Below are 20,229 nucleotides of genomic sequence, written 5' to 3'. Positions count from 1 at the left end.
TTTTGTGAGACTTTCCATATCTGAAAAACTCTGCACTGTTTACACTTAGTATGATTGGGTATAGAATTCTTTTTTTTTTTTTTTAAGATTTTATTTAGTTATTAGAGAAGGATTGAAAGAGGGGCAGGAAGGAGAAGCACTCCCCACTGAGCAGGAAGCCAATGTGGGGCTGGATCCCAGGACTCTGGGATCATGACCTGAGCCTTAATCAGATGCTTAACTGACTGAGCCACCCAGGTGCCTGACTGGGTATAGAATTCTACTAGGAATTATTTTCCTCCTAATTTTGAAAACATTTCTCTTTTATTTTCTTGCTTCCTGTTTCGACACTGAAAAATCCAGTGCCATTCTCATTCTTGATTCTGTTTTGAAACATTTATTCACTCTGGAAGGTTTTTTTTTCCCCTTTTCTTCAGTATGTTGAAATTTCATGATGATACTCCTTGGTGTGGGGCATTCAGTGGGCTCTTTGAATTAGAAAACTTTTGTCCCTCAATTCTTGAAAATATATATATATATTTTTAAGATTTTATTTATTTATTTGACAGAGAGAGAGAGATCACACGTATGCAGAGAGGCAGGCAGAGAGAGAGGGGAAGCAAGCTTCCTGCTAAGCAGAGAGCCCGATGTGGGGCTCGATCCCAGGACCCAGAGATCATGACCTGAGCCCAAGGCAGAGGCTTAACCCACTGAGCCACTCAAGCGCCCCTTGAAAATATTCTCATTACTTTTCTTTTTTTTTTTTTTTAAATCTTTTTTTTTAAAAGATTTTATTTATTTATTTGACAGAGCGAGATCACAAGCAGGCAGAGAGGCAGGCAGAAAGAGAGGAGGAAGCAGGCTCCCCGCTGAGCAGAGAGCCCGATGCGGGCCTCGATCCCAGGACCCTGAGATCATGACCTGAGCCGAAGGCAGCGGCTTAACCCACTGAGCCACCCAGGCGCCCTCTCATTACTTTTCTTATTTATTTTCTTTCTTTCCTTTAATATGGTAAGCATATTAAATGTATGATTTAGTTTTTTCTTCTCTTCTACTTTTGAATATTTTATTAAGTTCTAATTTTTGTTACATTTCAAATTTTCAGTTAAAAAGAACTGAATATTCCTTTCTGAATATTCCTTTTTAAAAAATAGCATATTCTTTTTTCATGGATGTGCTATACTTCTCCCTTCTCCAAAGATATTGAAGGCAGGTGTTTTCTTCCTTCCCCTGCGAAATGTCTGTTTTCTCCAAGTTTCTTTTTCTTTGTTTGTGTTTCTTTGTTTGGCTTTACTCATGTCTGATTGTCATTGGACTTCTGCTCATATTTAAGATTAAGGCTTATTGAGTTCATGGTACTACTTATTAACGCTTGACCTTATTGTAAAGTTCGCTGGCTGGGCTGTTCTTTTGGGATCCCTCTAATGTCTGTATGCTCAGGTCTTTTCTTTAGCATGCCACCTGGAATATTCAATCTGACATTCTGGTTGCTGAATTTGAGAGGAGGGCTGGAGGTCTCAACATTCAGTATGGAGATGGACTTTCTTTTTTTTTTTTTTTTTAAGATTTTATTTATTTATTTATTTGACAGACAGAGATCACAAATAGGCAGAGAGGCAGGCAGAGAGAGAGAGAGAGAAGCAGGCTCCCTGCTGAGCGGAGAGCCAGATGCGGAGCTTGATCCCAGGACCCTGGGATCATGACCTGAGCTGAAGGCAGAGGCTTTAACCCCCTGAGCCACCCAGGCGCCTGGAGATGGACTTTCATTGACTTATCTCTTTTCAACTGCACCTGGTCTCCCCTAGTCTGAAGACCCTCTGTTACATTCTCAAGGCAGTGAACCTCTAGTTTCCTCCCAGGCTTGGGAAAGGGCAGAATCCTGGCTACAGTGAAGCAGTGCAGGTGACTCACTGCATTTTAAACAGACTTCCCTCTAAACCTCCTATCTGTAGTTCCACTTTCACTGTCACTTCTGCGGGTACTAGTGTAGCCAATTCCTGAGAGTTTTGGGGGGTCTTGGATTAGGGGTCTTAGTCATTGAATTGCTTTTTGGTTTTTTCCATGTCCAGTTTTCTTGAGTCTTATCTGTCACTTGCCTTTCTGCTCTCTAATCTTAAAAATGTAGTTGCTATCTTCTTTTCTGTTCTCTTTGTCCTTGAGTGTCTGTTTTTAGTTCCTTTTCTGTGATTTTAGCAAAGAGTAGAGTTTTAGAAGACACCAGAGTTACATTACTAGTCATTCTCATTCACTGCCACAGTTTCTGAAGCTCAGCTGTTTTCATCTCATAGTTAGATGAAATACATTTTAACATGAGCGTAACTTCGTTTTTTTACCCTTTCCTTCAGTTACCCTATCCACACTTGAAATCTGAAAGCGTACTTGTTTTATTTTTTATTTATTAGAGTATCTTTATCTTTTAAGATTGAGGCGTCATTTTAGAGTATTTTAGGTATTTTATCTTTTATAAGCCTAGGATATTGTTTTTCTTTAGGTGCATGATCACAGTTTGAACACGATATCCTGTAGGTGTGGTTGTTTGTAGAACCCAGTGCTTGTTTCTAACACTTGCACATTTAGTGCCTATCCGACTGACACTGTAAACTGTGCAAACCGGAAAAGTAGAAAATATTATTTATTTGAGACATGATTATTTAAAAAAGGAAATGATCCCTGAAACTAAGACTACACTATACAAATTTGAATTTAAATAAAATCTTGAAAGAAAAAAAAATAAAATTAAGAAGGAAATGTTCTTCCAACTCGTGTTTTTTAAGGTTTCTCTAAAGATGGTTTGTTCTTGTCATTGGTTCCCTCACATTTATTAAGGAATATCTAATTCTACCCTGATATATTACTTATACTACCTAAACTGGAGAGCTTTAGATAGGAACCTTCTTTTTTCCCCTTTTGTTTTGTTTCTCATTTGAAGTCCTTAATGTTAATTTTTTAACCTTTTTATTTTGAAAGACTTTAAGTATATTTAAAAATAGAACAATGTAATGAATTTCCATGTACCCATCAACCAGCTTTAGCAGTTATTAACTGTTGGCCAGTCTTATTTTGTCTATAGTCTCCACAGTGCTTCCTCCTGGACCATTTGGAAGCCAATCTGATACCCTCTACAGTTTCATCTGTGATACTTTTCCTATGTATTTTTAAAAGATACTTAGGAGTCCTTCATTTGTTAACCTAATAGAAAACAGAAAATCTATCCTTCCATCCTTACTCTTGCAATGAGGATTCTGCTTTGTCTTTAATATAAAGGTCCACATTTTCTCTAGTACCGAGTGTCATTAATAAGGCTTCATTGTGTCCATGGTTGCCACTGGATATTTCTGAGAGACAAAGACATATAGATGGAGAAGACAAAGACTTGACAAAAACATAAAGAAGGAGGAAAAAGGAGAAGTAAGGAAGGCAAAACATATCAGACATGGAGTGGACCTGTGTCTATTTCTGATGCTGCTTAGGAATACTCTTTCTGTGGGGGATACTTCCAAGAGTATTTTAAGGTTGGAATAAAGACCTAAAATTCCTGTTTCATTTGAGTGATATGGTTGGAGGTGCTAGGAAGAAATGGAGTGAGTAGGGGGAATGAAGAAAGTAGAAGAGGACAGAATTCACAAATATGTGGAGATTATACAACACATTCCTGAATAATTGATAATCATAGAATGAATCAAAAGGAAAATCAAAAAGTGTCATGAGACAAATGAAAATGAAAACACAACATACCAAAATGTATGAGAAGCAGCAAAAGCAATTCTAAGAGGGAAGTTTATAGTAATAAACACCAACATAGAGAAAAAATTAAGAATCTCCCTTTACATCTCAAGGAGCTAGAAGAAGAATAAACTAAGGCCAAAGTTGGCAGAAGGAAGAAAATAACAAAAGTCAAGGCAAAAAAAAAGGAAATATAAGAACTAGAGACACAATAGAAAAGATCAATAAAACTGAGAACTGTATATTTTTAAGATAAACAAAATTGACAGATGTTTAGATTGAGGAAAAAAAGAAATGAAAGAGACATAAATGATAAGAGAAATACCAAGGATCATAAGAAACTACTTTGAATATTTCTATGTCAACAAATGAGATAACCTAGAAGACATGGATAAATTCCTAAAAACATATATCCTACCAATTCTGAATCATGAAGAAATAAAAAATCTAAACAGACCAATTACTAGCAAGAAGGTTGAGTCAGTAATTTAAAAACCTCCCAAAAGGGGCGCCTGGGTGGCTCAGTGGGTTAAAGCCTCTGCATGACCCCAAGCTCCTGGGATGGAGCCCCCGCATCCTGTCCGGCTCTCTGCTCAGCAGGGAGCCTACTTCTTCCTCTGTCTTTGTCTACATGTGATCTCTGTCTGTCAAATAAAAAAAAAAAAAAAAAAAACTAAAACAAAAACCAAACAACAACAACCAAAACAAAACAAAAAAACCTCCCAAAAAGACAACTATAAGATCAGATGGCTTTCCTGGTGAATACTACCAAACATCTAAAGAAGAGGTAATACCAATCTTTCTCAGACTCTTCCAAAAAGTAGACGAGGAGGGTAAACTTCTTCCAAATTCATTTTACAAGACCAGTGTTAACCCTGATACCAAAGCCAGACAAGGACTCTGCAAGAAAAGAAAACTACAGGTCAGTATTCCTGATGAAGATAGATACAGATAGCCTCAACACAATATTAGTAAACGGAATTTTAAAGATTTTAAAAAATTATTTATTTACTTGACAGAGCACAAGTAGGCAGAGTAGCAGGCAGAGGGAGAAGGAGAAGCAGGCTCTCTGCTGAGCAGGGAGCCTGGTGCAAGACTTGATCCCAGGGCCCTGGGATCGTGTCCTGAGCCTAAGGCAGACACTTAACTGGGCCACCCAGGTGCCCAGTAAACTGAATTTAATAGTACATAAAAAGAAGCATACACCATGATAAAGTTTGCTGGAATGCTAGGAGAATTCATCATATGTAAATCATTACATGTGGTATACCATATTAACAAGATAAAGAATAAAATCATATGATCATCTCTATAGATACAGATACACATTTGACAAAATTCAATATCCTTTCATGATAAAAATGCTTAGCAAATTAGCTATAGATGGAACATCCCTCAACATAATAAAGCATATACACGACAAGCTCATAACTCACATCATGCTCAGCAGTGAGAAGCTAAGAGCTTTTAAGATCAGGAAAAAGACAAGAAGTCCACTCTTACAACTTTTATTTTAAAAAGTACTGGAAGCTTTAGCCAGAGCAATTAGTCTAGAAAAAGAAATAAAAGACATCCAAATTAGAAGGGAAGAAATGAAATTGTCCCTTTTTGCAGATGCCATGATATATATAGAAAACCCTAAAAAAAAGTACACACACACACACACACAGTGTTAGCACTGATAAATGGCTTCAGGGAAGTATCAGGGTGCAAAATCAAGATACAAAACCAGTTGCATTTCTATACATTAACAGTGAACTATTAAAAAGAGAAATGAAGAGAATCCCATTTGTAGAACATCAAAAAGAATCAACTACTTAGCAATAAATTTACCCAAGAAAGTGAAAAATCTGGTCACTGAAAACTAAGCCACTGATGAAAGAAGTTGAAGACACAAATAAATGGAAAAATAATTGTGTTCATTTATTCAAAGAATTAATATTGTTAAAATGTACATACTATCCAAAGTGATCTGTGGATTCAACACAGTCACTATCAAATTCCAATGGTACTTCTTAACAGAACTAGAGAAACAGTCATAAAATTTGTATGGAACCACAAAAGACCCCACAGAGCCAAAGCAGTTTTGAGAAGAACAAAGCTGGAGACCTCACACTTTCTGAATTTAAACTATAGTATGAGGATATAGTACTCAAAACAGTATGGTTTTGTCAAAGACCAGCACATAGATAAATGGAACAAAATAGTCCTGAAATGAACCCATGCATATATGGTCAATTTCTGACAAAAGAGTTAAGAATACACAATGGAGGAAAGGTAGTGTTTTTAATAAACAGTGTTGGAAAAACTGAATGTCCGCATGCAAAAGAATGAAACTGAACTCCTATATTATACCATACACCAAAAACAAGTCAAAATGAATTAAAAACTTGAGCATAAGACCTGAAACTTTAAACTCTTAGAAGAAAACATAGTAGGTAATTTCCTTGACTTCAGTCTTGGCAATGATTTTTAAAATTTGACACCGAAAGCAAAGGCAGAAAAAGCAAAAACAAGCAAGTAGGATAACATCAACGTGAAAAGCTGCACAGTAAAGAAATCAATCGACAAAATGAAAAGGCAACCACTGGAATGGGAGAAAATATTTGCAAATCACATATCTGATAAGGGATTAATATCTAAGATATACAAGGAACTTATACAACTCAATTACATACATATATACATAAAAATAAAAATGGGCAAGGGACCTGAATAGTCATTTTCCCAAGGAAGACATTCAAATGGCCAAGAGGTATAGAAGTTTTCAACCTCACTAATGATCAGAGATATGCAAATTAAAACCACAATGAGATGTTACTTCACTGTCTATTATCAAAAGACCAGAGACAACAAATGCTGGCAAGGATGTGCAAAAAAGGGAACCCTTGTACATTGTTGGTGGCAATGTAAACAGGTACAGCCACTATGGAAAACAGTTTAGAGGCTCACCAAGAAATTAAAAATAGGGCACCTGGGTGGCTCAGTGGGTTAAGCCGCTGCCTTTGGCTCAGGTCATGATCTCAGGGTCCTGGGATCGAGTCCCACGTCAGGCTCTCTGCTCAGCAGGGAGCCTGCTTCCCTCTCTCTCTGCCTGCCTCTACCTACTTGTGATCTCTCTCTGTCAAATAAATAAATAAAATCTTTGAAAAAAAATTAAAAATAGAACCACCTTATGATCCAGCAGCCCACTTCTGGGTATGTATCCAAAGAGGAAAAAAAGTCACTATTTCAAAGAGGTAGTTGTACTCCCATGTTTATTGTAGCATTATCACAATAGCCAAGGTATGGAAGCAACCTTAGTGTCCATTGGCAGATAAATGGATAAAGAAATTGTGTGTGTGTGTGCGCACATACACAGACACACAAACTAGAATAGTATTCACTCAAAAAAAAAGAAGGAAGTCCTGTCCTTTGCAATAACTTAGATGAACTTGGGGGACATTACACTATGTGAAACAAGCCAGACAGAGAAAGCCCTATTACAAGATAGCATTTCTATGTAGAATCTTAAAAAAAAAAAAAGTTGAACACATAGCAACACAAAGTAGAATAGTGGTTGCCAGGGGCTCATTGAGGAGTGGGGTGGTAAGAGAAAGCAGGAGAAACTGGAAAAAGGTTACAAACTTTCAATTATAACATGAGGAAGGTCTGAGGATGTACAGTGTATCATGGTGACTATGAATAATACTGTGTTGTATAATTGAAATTTTTTCAATAGACTGTTTAGAGAGGTGGGAGAGGGCAGACTCTACCCTGTGAGTGGAGCCCAACACAGGCTCAATCTCAGGACCCTGCGGTCACAATCTGAACTGAAATCAAGAGTTGGACACTTAACCAACTGCATCACCAAGGCACCCCAGTATAATTGAAATTTGCCAAGAGAGTAGAACTTGAGGGGTCTCCTAAAAAAAGATAACTATGTAAGGTAATGGATGTGTTACTTAACATGGTGAGATTCCTTTCACAGTGTATGAATATATCAAATCATGTTTCACACTTTAAATATATTATGATTTTGTTAATTTTATCTCAATAGATATTTAAACATTTTTTTAAAAAGTAGAAGAGAGGGAAAAGAAAACTTTGTCAAATCATGCTGGTTGTTAATTTTGTACTTATCAGTTGATTTTAGCTCTCCACTCCTGTTGCTCTTTTCAAGGAAATCCAAACATTTAGATGTTTGATGATAGGTGTTACAATGTTTAGATGTTTTCCTCAGGGTTATCATCTAATTTTTTAAAGTTATGACTATTGAAAGATTTAGTAGTTTTCATATACTTGTCTCTAGCCTGCCAACCTGTTAAGAAAAAATATTTTAGAAACTTGTTTTATTGCTGGGATGCCTGGGTGGCTCAGTTGGTTAAGCATCTGCCTTCAGCTCAGGTCATGATCCCGCTTCTCCCTCCGCCTGCCGCTCCCCCTGCTTGTACACTCTCTCCCTCACACAAATAATTAAATAAAATATTTTAAAAATGTTAAAATATTGTGTTAACATTTAACAGTGTTCTGTTGGAGAGAGATAATGAGCAAATATATTGCTTCTTTTAGAGGAGGAGGCAAGCATTCTCTTATATGTGAATTTGGTTATTATGGTCAAACCACACATTCCTCAGTTTTCATTTGAGCACCTGCAAATAGAAAAGATGTCCTTAGGGGTGCCTGGGTGGATCAGTCAGTGGAGTGTCTGCCTTAGACTTAGGTCATGATCCCAGGGTCCTGAGATCGAGCCCCCACACCAGGCTCTCTGCTTACTGGGGAATCTGCTTTTGCCTCTCACTCTCCCTCTTCCTCTGTGTGCGCGTGCTCTCTTTCTCTCAAATAAATAAAATCTTAAAATGAAAGATGTCCCTTTAAAGAAAATTAGAGAAGTAAGTTATATAACATTAAATATTACAGCCTGTCATCTAGAGCATATTGAACATAGCCTACTTCTTGCTTGATCTAATATTCATTTAATTATAGTTGTCCAAATGTATATTAATTATTCCAAAGGTAACCTTGTCCATAATATTTTATAAATGGTGTTAAAGCTTAATTCCCGTGCATGGAAATGGGAACTATTTTCATATTTACTTACAGTGCTGTGGAGTCCAGTGTATATAATATTAAAGCCAAGATATGGATTTTTAAAAAAGATATTATTTATTTATTTGACAGAGAAAGAGATCACAAGTAGGCAGAGAGGTAGGCAGAGAGAGCGGGGGGCAGCAGGCCCCCTGCCGAGCAGAGAGCCTGATTCGGGGCTTGATCCCAGGACTCTGAGATCATGACTTGAGCCCAAGGCAGAGACCTAACCCTCTGAGTCACCCAGGAACCCCAAGACATGAATGTTTAAAATAAATTTAAACATCTTTTAATGTTTAATGGTGTCCTTCCTCTTCAAAACAGGCAATTGGGATGTGCTTTGACCAATCTAATGTCATATTTCCAACTTTTCTCTCTAGGAGCTGCAACTGGAACATGCAAGACAAGCCTTTGCGCTGAAAGACAAAAGCAAAAGTGGCATGATTTCCGGTTTGGATTTCAGTGACATCATGGTTACCATTCGGTCTCACATGCTTACTCCCTTTGTGGAGGAGAACTTAGTTTCAGTAAGTAGAAAACAATTGCTCCATTTTCTGTTTCTTTAAAAATTTTGAACCGTTGGATCCCGGCTTGCCTCTGTGGACCCATTGGAGTCTCAACTATTCTAACTTTATGTTTGGTTACAGAAGGTAAACAGGTATGTGTGAGGGAGGTGGGGGTGATGGTGAATTTCCGCAGATCATAGCTTTCTCAGAGCCACCATCTTGCTTTCATGTATTTCCAAATTGTTTATTTCCATTTATAGAGTCCAACCAAAGAAAACAAGGAGTTTGTAGACAAGGGTGTGTAATTACTTTTTCCAGTGGCAGTACCTCTCCCAGACACTACTGCCTTCACTTTGGCCTCTTTCCATCCCACCAGGCTCCCAAAGCCTTGCTATAAAGTTGGCTCCTTCCTCTGTTGCCTGCAGGGTGCTGTTTGCTAGAGGAATCATCACTGGCCTCTACACTGTTTTAATAACCATGGCCGAGGCAGAAGGTATGGAGGAAATACGTGGGCATCAGCCTCTGTGGCTCCCTCCTCTCTCTGCCCCTTCACCTGTGCATTCAGTCTGCATGGACCAGATGGGTTTTTTTTGTTTTGTTTTGTTTTTCTGTTTTTGTTCTGTCAAACTGCTAATCTCAACAAGTAACCATCTGGACCATAGCAAACTGATGTCATTCACTTCCTCACAAAGAGTGGTGAAACCTTCCTCACTTACCAGTTTTCTTGTTCATGCATTGTACTTACATATAAGTTTTTGATTGCTGCTTGTTTTAAATGGAGGGAAGCCAGTGAGTACTTTTGTTGTTTCAGCTGAAGATCATTATCCCTGATTTAGACCAGGGTAGAAAGATCAACTTCTGTTCTTTTTCTTCAGTGAATTTGAACATGGAGCATGTCACCTTGTCCTACACATTTCACCTCCTTGACACCCATCTCCCACTCCCTGAACCCTCACCTCATACCCCAGCCAAAAAATGAGAGAAGGAAGGAAAGAATGGGAGACAGGGAGGAAAGTGGTGGTTGTGGCGGGGGGGCTATCCTAGGGAAGGACTCACTCAGTGCCTTGGAGTGAGGGGACCCATTTAATCTTTTCCAATTGGGTCACATAGACCTATTATAGCTTCAGCTTACCAAATGGCATTTCAGTTCCTAAAGGAATGTAATAAATAATTTGAGTTCTGCTTTTGGGTCACTGGCATCCAAATTCAGGCTAACACACATATCATCTATATTTGGGTTAAGGCATGTGTGTGAGGGATGGGTACCTATCATTACCTACACTGTTCTCAGTAGACCTTTATGATTAAGGTCACACTGGTATTTCCATAAGTATTTCTTTGAGTTTTTAATAGAGAATGTTTTTAATCATATGGGTTCCTCTGACTCCTGGCTTAGAAATTAGGCTTTATAAACTATGAAAAATATTCTCTTTGAGTTTATGTCCAACTGGTAGGCAGAGGGAGAGCTTACCTTCTCATCCTGGAGAAGTAATGAAGGCCATATTGCCCCCCACTGCTCCTCAGGCACGAGCCTCTTCTGCACCATTCTGCTGAAGATCTAATTTCTGGTGAATAAGTCATCCCTAGATTTTCTCTACATTTTTTGGAGTTTATGGTAGTTGTACCTTTCATGATGTAGAGCCCAGCACAGACTGTTAAATATCTTAATTATAACAGTTGCCTTTAAAAAAAAAAAAAAGAAAAGATTAGGAGGGCTGCTGATACAGTGAAATAGTTTTAAGATGTAAAGGTAGCCCTGGTTTTTATGTATCTGTATAGGAATAAAAGCAATTTAAAAAAAATACTCCTTATGTTGTACATTGATGTTTGAATTATGCTGGACTAGCAAGAGTTCCATAGTCAAGGATCTTGAAAATCTTGTTTAAATAACCATTGTTTTTGATCTGTGATAATTGTATTTGTTGTTTCTGACCTTATAGGTAGATGAACCGTGAAGTCCAACTTCCAGATGTTGCTTTCTTCCTTAAAACCTAAATTACATAGACCTCCCTGAGGGCGTGAAATGCACTGAGTGTTTCAGTATGATACTTTCTTTGTATTTATGGACTGGTTGTTAATCACTTTAATAATGAAGAGTCCTTTGGATCTTCTTTGGGAGAAGTGTAGTGTCCTTAAATGTGTTTTTTTGTTTTCATTTGTTTTTTACACTTTTTGTGTTGTCATTTCTTAGGCAGCTGGAGGAAGTATCTCACATCAGGTCAGCTTCTCCTACTTCAATGCATTTAACTCCTTACTGAACAACATGGAGCTTGTTCGTAAGATTTACAGCACTCTAGCTGGCACAAGGAAAGATGTTGAAGTCACAAAAGGTAAGACTTTAAAAATATGTATTGATCTGTGTCTGCATTTTCACTTTTCTTTATCTAGCACGTGAGGTTGGTCTAAGTTTACCCCTCTGAAGCCAGATCTAGAAAGTATGTTGCTATGTGTATATGCTTCAGTTGGGCCCTAGTGATTTCCAAAAACCCAGGTGGAATTAATGGGATGCTGGGGTCAGGAATGGAAAAGTGCTTTGACAGTTTTGAAAAGAACCTTGGCCCAATCTGTCAAACTGGTCAGTGGCAGTGCGGCAGCAGCTTGTTTGTTCTAGGAAAGAGTTGCCCCAGAAAGATGGGCAAGCCTGTTCTTTTTGCGATATTTTAGTAGGGTGTTTAGGTGATTGGAGAATATCCAATTCTTTTATCTTATAGCCCTGGAGACCAAAGCAAAGAAACAAGATAACAGAGAGGATTCTAAAGAGATCACTTCATCTTTGAAGTTAATTTGTCTGGTTTTGCTGTACATGATGTTAATATCTTATCTTTTGCCAGCTTTCAGAATTTCATAGTTGAACTTAGGTATTTAAATTCAGTTTTATATTTTTAAAATAATACTAAGATGCCTTCAACTTTCAGATCGTAGTTGGTTAAAGTACAAGCATATTAAGAATCTTTTCAGATTTTAAAATATTTTCTTTTTCTTCTAGAGGAATTTGCGCAGAGTGCCATACGCTATGGACAGGTCACTCCTCTAGAAATTGATATCCTCTACCAACTTGCGGACTTATATAATGCTACAGGGTAACTATTTCAATAATTCTTTGTGATATTTATTACAGGACAATTTCTTCAACATGTAAAGCAAGGGTATGCTTTCAGTTCATTTTAACAGTAGTTAATGCAGTCCACAAATTCAAAGAAAGATAGGCAACATGAGAAACAGGAGGAGGGAGAGACAGGAAGATAGATCTTTAGGTTGGGGAGATGTACAGAGAGAAGGGGAGAAAGGAAAGGGAAAAGGAAAAGAGGATGGGGGAAGGGAGGGAAGAGATGGAGAGAGAGGTAAAAGAAAAGAGCAGGGTTAGCTCAAGGGGCTTGAGAGAGGGAAATGGGGGAGGGAAGAAAAATAAAGAGTAGAGGGGAGTGAGAAGTAAGAAAGGGATGGGAAAAAATGATTTCATCTGGACTCATTTCCATGGAAGAGATTTGTGAAAATTTGCCCAAGTTTATCAAATAAACTGAAGTACATATTTAGGAGTCTTGTAATGTTATTGGTTTATTGTAAATGTTCATTTTGCTGAATAGTATATGTCATTTTTTGTTAGAGGGTATCGTTTTTGTTAAATAGACCTGTGACATTATCACCATGCTTATCATCCCAGACAAGCTCAGATGTTTTATGCTTCCATTTTATAGATAAAAACAACAACAACAACAACAAAAACTAAAAAACAAAACAAAACAAAGCACATTGAGAGTTTTTAATTTGCAAAGTTCTTTTGCAAATAAAAGAAAAAACTTTAACTCTGGCAGGATTTGTGGGGTGGAGGAGTTCTGTTCTATTAAGTAATAAGATTTTTTTTTAGACGCCTTTAGTAGTTATTTAAGTGTAGGAATATCTGAAAAATGAGTTCTAATGGTAGCGCTGAGGACTAATAGAAGCTGAGTATGCCTGGGCGATTTATTGCCTTCTTGCTACATAATGAATTGTTAGGCTGGACATGATACAGAATGGACCACCCCATCTCTGGTGATTAACGTGAAACGTCAAGCCGTATCTCATCCATCTAGAATTCATATTTTTAGCAAAGGTACTGAGCCTCCTTCATGATAAAACAGTTTCAAAAAAGTGCTTTTCAAAACAATCTGAAGTGACCTACCTCGTTCATGGAACATACTTATTTTTAAGTAAGTTTTTGGAAAACAGTAATTTATGATTCAAAACTTGGAGCTCAAAAGAGGGTGCCATAAAAAGTCTGTCTTGTACCTTTGTGCCTTTCATTAAGGGCCACCAGAATTTATCAGTTTTGTGTATATCCTTCTCAAGATACTTTGTACCTGTGCATTAAATATGTATGCCAAAGGAATATGTTTAGTTATGTACGAACTGTCAATGTCTATACTTTGCTTCTGGTAATATTAGTTCTTTTCTTTTGTTATGTATCATTGGAGTCTTATTAAATTTGTATACTCTACATTATTTTTCTGGGGTCTTTTGCTTTTTGTTGTGGGAACCTGGGCCTGGAGATTTTTTTCTCTACTAAAAAATGATCTGGGTAAATAGAGAAATACTACTTTTAAACTGTAGTTTTTTCCTCCACTCCTTTGTTTTTGTTTCTGAAGAAATATGATCTTGGTATGAGGAGTTTGTTGGTGTCTGACAATTTTCCTTTTCCATATTTTTGCCTGAAGGCGCTTGACTTTGGCAGATATTGAGAGAATAGCCCCGTTGGCTGAGGGGGCCTTACCTTACAACCTGGCAGAACTTCAGAGACAGGTAGGAGGCATCTCGTAAATAGAATTGCCCCCCCCCCCGAATGCTGAAATCATGTACACAATGGCCTAGAGCCTGTGAATGCTATGAAAATTAAAAACTACTTTCTAGAAAAAGATCTGACTTAGCTCAAAGATTACCTTTGTAGAACTTTTACACCCACCCTCATGAAGTATTTTTATGGGGAACTAAATTTATGGTTTTTTTTTTTTTTTCTTTTAGCTATTAAGGTAAGGAAAATAAGAGTGCAGACATACATGGGCTGGACTTCCTTCTTCCTAGAACTACTAGTCTTTTCCTTTCATTTGTATAGTGACATTTAGCTATCAGTGTTAAGTTCACTTTGAATCATTAGATTGATATTTATAGGGCTTTTAAAATATAAAACATTCTTCTAATGAAGTAAATCTTTCACTGAGATTGTGCTTTATAGACTACAGTAATGCAAGAAAACTATGTAATTAATGAACCAGAAAGAAAACCTTGACTATGTAAGCATTTTTTCTTAAAGGATGATTTAAAACAATAGCTCTGAGTCCCATAAAGTTAATACAGTCCCATTTCTGATTTCAAAAATACTATCTTAGGGGCACCTGGGTAGCTAAGCATCTGCCTTCAGCTCAGGTCATGATCCCAGGGTCTGGGATCGAGCCCTGCATTGGGCTCTTTGCTCAATGGAGAGCCTGCTTCTCCCTTTCCCTGCCTCTTTGCCTACTTGTGCTCTCTAGCTGTCTATCAAATGAATAAATAAAATCTTAAAAAAAAAAAAAAATCTATCTTAGTGGGAAAATAAACCCCATGATACTACATGGAAGAGTAGACCAGAACAGTAGTTTTATTTTTTTAGGTCTTGTTTTAAACTGAAACCCTTAACTTCTGTAGTGTTCAGAGGCAGTCTCAGTTGTAGTGATGGTCACATGGCTTTGTATTAGGGGTGAGGGTTAGGAGGGCTACTCCCTGTCCTTCTGCTATTTCCCTGCTTTAATAGATGAGGCTTGTGTCCCACGTGATTCCTTAGGAGACTGTGGTGCTCTAGGAGATATTGAAAGGGTGTGGGGAGATGGGGAAGAAGACTGGAAACAGAGAGAGAGAAAAAACTAAATGGGCATGCCACAGAAAGAGCCCAAGTTTGCTTTTTCTTTAATGCTGTCACACAGGTGAATAGCCACGTGTACTAGTGAAAGATCGGGCATGTACGTCGGGCTCACTTTGGGAAATTTGGTAGGAAATTTTTCTTCTACTTGAGGTCCATGGAATGAGGATTCTCCCTCTGAAGCTGATTAGAATTTCTACTTCTCCTTTACATAATAAACAAGAACTTTTTAGTTAGATACATAGATTAAAAATGGAAAATATTGCTTTTTATGTTAATACTGTGTTTGCTTGGAATGGAATAAAGTTTCCTGAAGATTAAAGTATACCTATAACCCATTACAGGTAGCGAAGAAGTTTAGCTTCTTTAATAGCAAAAAATTCTTATCTGTTGCCATCAAAGTTTATTTCTACCAAATGTTCTCAGATCCTTTAAAAAATAGGTGGATTTATTCCAGTTCATTGATTTATAAAATTTAATGAATTTATTAAATAATTGAGGCATTGTAATATTTAAAGAGCTCAGTGAATTGAACTTTGCATTTTTGTAGCATACATTTATAAAAATTTGGTCTTGATGTTTAAAAAATTGCATTTCAAAGAAAGGTATTTTTCAGTGTTAATAGGTCTATTAATATAGCTTACAAAATAACTGATTATATTTCCTGTGCCATACTTTTTATCTCTGTGACATATATATTTTATAACTGGAAGTTTGTACCTCTTAATCCCCTTTATCTAATTTGCCCATCCCCCATCCACTTTCCCTCTGGCAACCATTATTCACAACAGCTAAGATATGGAAGTAACCCAAGTGAGCATCAGTAGATGAATGGATAAGAAAGATGTGTTATGTATGCACACACACACACACACACACGGGAATATAATTCAGTCATAAAAAAGAATGAGATCTTGCCATTTGTGACACCGTGTTAGACCTAGAGGGTATTATGCTTAGTGAACGAAGTCAGAGAAAGACAAATAGCATTTCATTTCACTTAAAGGTGGTATCTAAAAAACAAAACAAAAGACTCACAGACCCTTAAATCTTACTTTATAAGGGCGAGAATATTGAATTCAAATCCAGGTGTGACTTATACACAAGGAATTTTGTTTTATTTTCCCTGGACTTATTTCCATTCCAATCATACATTTCAGGAGGTATTAAATCTAGCTTTTTTCTTCCCCCTGTGTAATCATCCGCTTTTCCTTCCTTTTCTTTTCTCCATTAATAGTGTGCTATTTTGAAGGGGCGGTTCTTTTTATTGGGTTGGCATCCAGCTTGAAGCTGTGTTTTGGTTAGGTAATTTGACTTGTTTACTGGCATGATCTTGCCTTATCTAATTTTCCTTTATAGAATGAGATACATTCAACAACAAAAGCATAAGAACTTTCTACTATCAAATGAGGTCTCAAGTCATTTCCTATCATACACATATGCTTAGGGAGCAGGTTAAAAATCAGTTAAGATTCTCAACTCTTATTTTGCTTTGAAAAACACTTAATTAATCTTATTAAATATCACTTTCATGATCATAATCATAACCTTAAGGGAAAGAGTGTCTTTTCCTTGGCCCATTTGCTCACGGTAGGCGATCTTGTTCTTAGTGCTGAGTATTTTCTTTCAGCCTAAATGCTAAAAATTCAGTACACAGTCATTAACGAAAATGACAGCTACAGTAGCATTTCTACTTATGAATATTCATGAAGTGAAATCTATAGCATTAATTAAATTAATTTACATACCTGAATACAAGTGAACCCTAAGTTACAGTGCTAGCTAAGCTTAAAAAAACCTTCTTACTGACCATATATTGTACTTTTATAAAAAAAAAGTGCTGTTTAATAAGGGTGGAGGCCAAAAACCATTCAGGTATTTGTATATTTATAGAGATGTTTTTAGCTAAGAATTAAAGAACACTATAATTCTTTAGTTTTCATACAGTTTTGTAGGGCTTATAAACATTCTTTAAAGGAAGACAGGTTAAAGAAAATGTGTGTGGACACCTGTGTGGCTCAGTTGGTTAAGTGACTGCCTTTGGCTCAGGTCATGATCCTTGAGTCCTGGGATTGAGTCCCACATCCGGCTCCCTGCTTGGCAGGGGGTCCGCTTCTCCCACTGACCTCTCTCCTCTCGTGCTCCCTTTCATTCTCTCTCTCTCTCATATAAATAAATAAAACCTTAAAGAAAAAGAAAAAAGAAAATGCGTGTGGTTGAACACAGGAGAGCCTTTTCATATGAATAATAATTAGTGGTTACTGGATTCTTATTTGGGATCATAGCCCTTTTATTCTGTGAGTTTTAGTTCAATATACTCTTTTGAAAGGAGACATAGTTAAAAATAATAATCTAGGGGCACCTGGGTGGCTCAGTGGGTTAGTAAGAGCCTGCTTCCTCCTCTCTCTCTGCCTGCTTCTCTGCTACTTGTGATCTCTTTCTCTGTCACATAAATAAGTAAAATCTTTAAAAAATAATAATAATCTATGAGAATGGAGCTTATTTTCACACAGTTTTGTGATTGAGAAACCCCATTTTGGAAAAAAAGCTTTATGTGCATGTTTTTAGAAGTTAAAAATATATTTCTGTCCAAAAACAGACTCTGAACTATAGAGAACACACTGATGGTTACCAGAGGGAAGGTGAGTTGGGGGGTGAGGGGATAGGTGACACAGGTGATGGGGATTAAGGATGACACTTGTGATGAGCACTGGTGTTCTATGGCAGTGTTGAATCACTGTATTGTACACCTGAAACTAATATTACACTGTATGTTAACGAACTGGAATCTAAATAAAAACTTTTAAAAACCCTATATTTGCTGTGTTTAAAAGGTAGCATAACAGCCACACTGATTTTAAAGGATTTTTAAATCTAAGCTAAAATGCCATTACTAGAATTTCTTCAAAACATATATTAAAAACATCATCTTTGCTGTGAAGATACTCATTGTGTTTTCAACTATGTTATCTTTGAAGTAGAGTAATCAGAATTAACTGGTTAGCTTCACTTTGTTCAGTCCATGTTTAAAAAACTGAGGCATATTTAGTCAATATAATACATAGAAGTGATCCCCAAAATATTTTTTGGTTAATAAGTGAAAATTAAAAAAATTTTTAAAAAAGATTTTATTTATTTATTTATTTTAGATTTTATTTATTTATTTGACAGAGAGAAATCACAAGTAGATGGAGAGGCAGGCAGAGAGAGAGAGGGAAGCAGGCTCCCTGCTGAGCAGAGAGCCCGATGCGGGACTCGATCCCAGGACCCTGAGATCATGACCTGAGCCGAAGGCAGCGGCTTAACCCACTGAGCCACCCAGGCGCCCAAAAGATTTTATTTATTTGACAAAGATCACAAGTAGGCAGAGAGTTAGGCAGAGAAAGAAGGGGAAGCAGGCTTCCCGCTGAGCAAGAGAGCCCGATGCAGGGCTCGATCCCAGGACCCTGAGATCATGACCTGAGCCAAAGGTAGAGGCTATAACACACTGAGCCACCCAGGCACCCCTGAAAATTAAATTTTTAAAAAAACATTTTATTCCATCTCATTCTTTATAATTTCTACTTCTGTGTATGTTTAAAATGCATACTATCTGTATTTGGTTTTTGTTTTTTCTATAAAGATTTTATTTATTTGACAGAGAGAGACACACAGTGAGAGAGGGAACACAGGCAAGGGGAGTAGGAGAGGGAGAAGCAGGCTTCCTGCTAAGTAGGGAGCCTGCCGTGGGGCTGGATCCGAGGACCCTAGGATGGTGACCTGAGCTGAAGGCAGACACTTAATGACTAAGCCACCCAGGTGCCCCTAAAATACATACTATATGTAATTTAATAAAGTATATTACTTTTCTATTCTTACAGATATTATTAGTACAATGTAACTATGTATGATTTATAAATGAAATCATGTATTGGGGGTAGATGCTTAAAATCTTCCTGGCAGGAGTGTTCAATTCCAAAAAGAGTTGTTAAGGCCGTTGACTTGAAGAATGATGAAGAGTCACATCATTCTTGGGTAGACAGGAAACTGGGCCATTGCTCTGCTTGTTCCCCATCTGAGGAGACCTGTAGCAAGTCTTTAGTCTTGTCCATACAATGGACATCTTACCTTTGTATGCACGGAGGACTGACTGAAAAATTAGTCCAGTGTGGTCTCACTGTGGATAGAAATTGCTGAAAGCCTCTTCCTGGTGGTCTCATAAAGGAGTTTATTTACAGAAGATTGAAAAACAATGGGCCCCTGAGGGCTGCATTAGGGCCCAGGTCTTAAGTACTTGGTAGAATACTCTCACCCTTTGGGAGATAGTACATCTCTACAAAGTCTAAAATTAGTGTTATTATTACAGTGACAAGAAGAACAAAAAGTAATTAACTTTTTGGATGGCCCATTTTTCACTATTCTATAAGTGAATCAAAATTAGTCTTATACTCATTGTAGTAGGATATTGTTAAAATATCCTACTTTTCCCTTATTAGATTTCAGATAAAAATATCAGCTTCCAATTATTAATTGCTCACTTTTGTTAACAGCATGTAAATTAAACATAATAGATGGCTGGGTAGTTGCTTGGGCTACTTATAGGAAAAAATGTATTTCCTACAAGATCGTGGTGATGTACTACTCTGTAATTTTCCACCTTTTTTTATGCTGGTTTCTTCCACATACTAAATTCAGTTTTGTACATAATAGATGTGTACACTTTTACCTAATTGGATTATAATAAATTTAGTAGAGTGTAATAGTTGAGATTTGTAAAATATGTGCTGATATTATTTGAAATAATGGTGCTCTACTAATTTTTTTTTTTTGGCCAAGGGTTTCATTTTGCTTTTCATCAAATATTATTTATTTATTTTCCTTTTTACTATAGAATCTATTGAACTACAATACTGGCAAGCATAATGAGCTTTTTAAAAGATCTCTGCTTACAGAGATCACAATCAAACATTAAATATTTAGGTATCAGATGTTTTGGTTAAAACCTGAAAGCACACTTATTATGGTACAGAATTTACAAAACAAGAAGCAGATAAACCCTTTATAGGCTGCTTCTCAAGTTATTTGTAAATATCTGGATTTGCCATATTT

The 20,229-nt window shown here is 37.0% G+C and overlaps 1 protein-coding gene across 3 annotated transcripts in view; it reads left to right on the top strand.

Moving 5' to 3' along the window:
* SLC25A12 (solute carrier family 25 member 12) overlaps positions 1-20,229 on the top strand; it is a 105,529-nt gene that overhangs the window by 46,432 nt on the left and 38,868 nt on the right. For all 3 annotated transcript variants that reach the window (XM_044242333.1, XM_044242334.1, XM_044242335.1), the window contains 4 exons: positions 9,150-9,296; positions 11,467-11,605; positions 12,262-12,355; positions 13,967-14,051. In XM_044242333.1, the coding sequence (XP_044098268.1) occupies positions 9,150-9,296; positions 11,467-11,605; positions 12,262-12,355; positions 13,967-14,051 (465 nt within the window). The remainder of the gene's footprint in view (positions 1-9,149; positions 9,297-11,466; positions 11,606-12,261; positions 12,356-13,966; positions 14,052-20,229) is intronic.

This window comes from Neovison vison, chromosome 3 (genome assembly GCF_020171115.1).
Source record: "Neovison vison isolate M4711 chromosome 3, ASM_NN_V1, whole genome shotgun sequence".
In the NCBI taxonomy this organism is placed as follows: domain Eukaryota; kingdom Metazoa; phylum Chordata; class Mammalia; order Carnivora; family Mustelidae; genus Neogale; species Neogale vison.
This window is presented reverse-complemented; position numbering and strand designations above follow the sequence as displayed.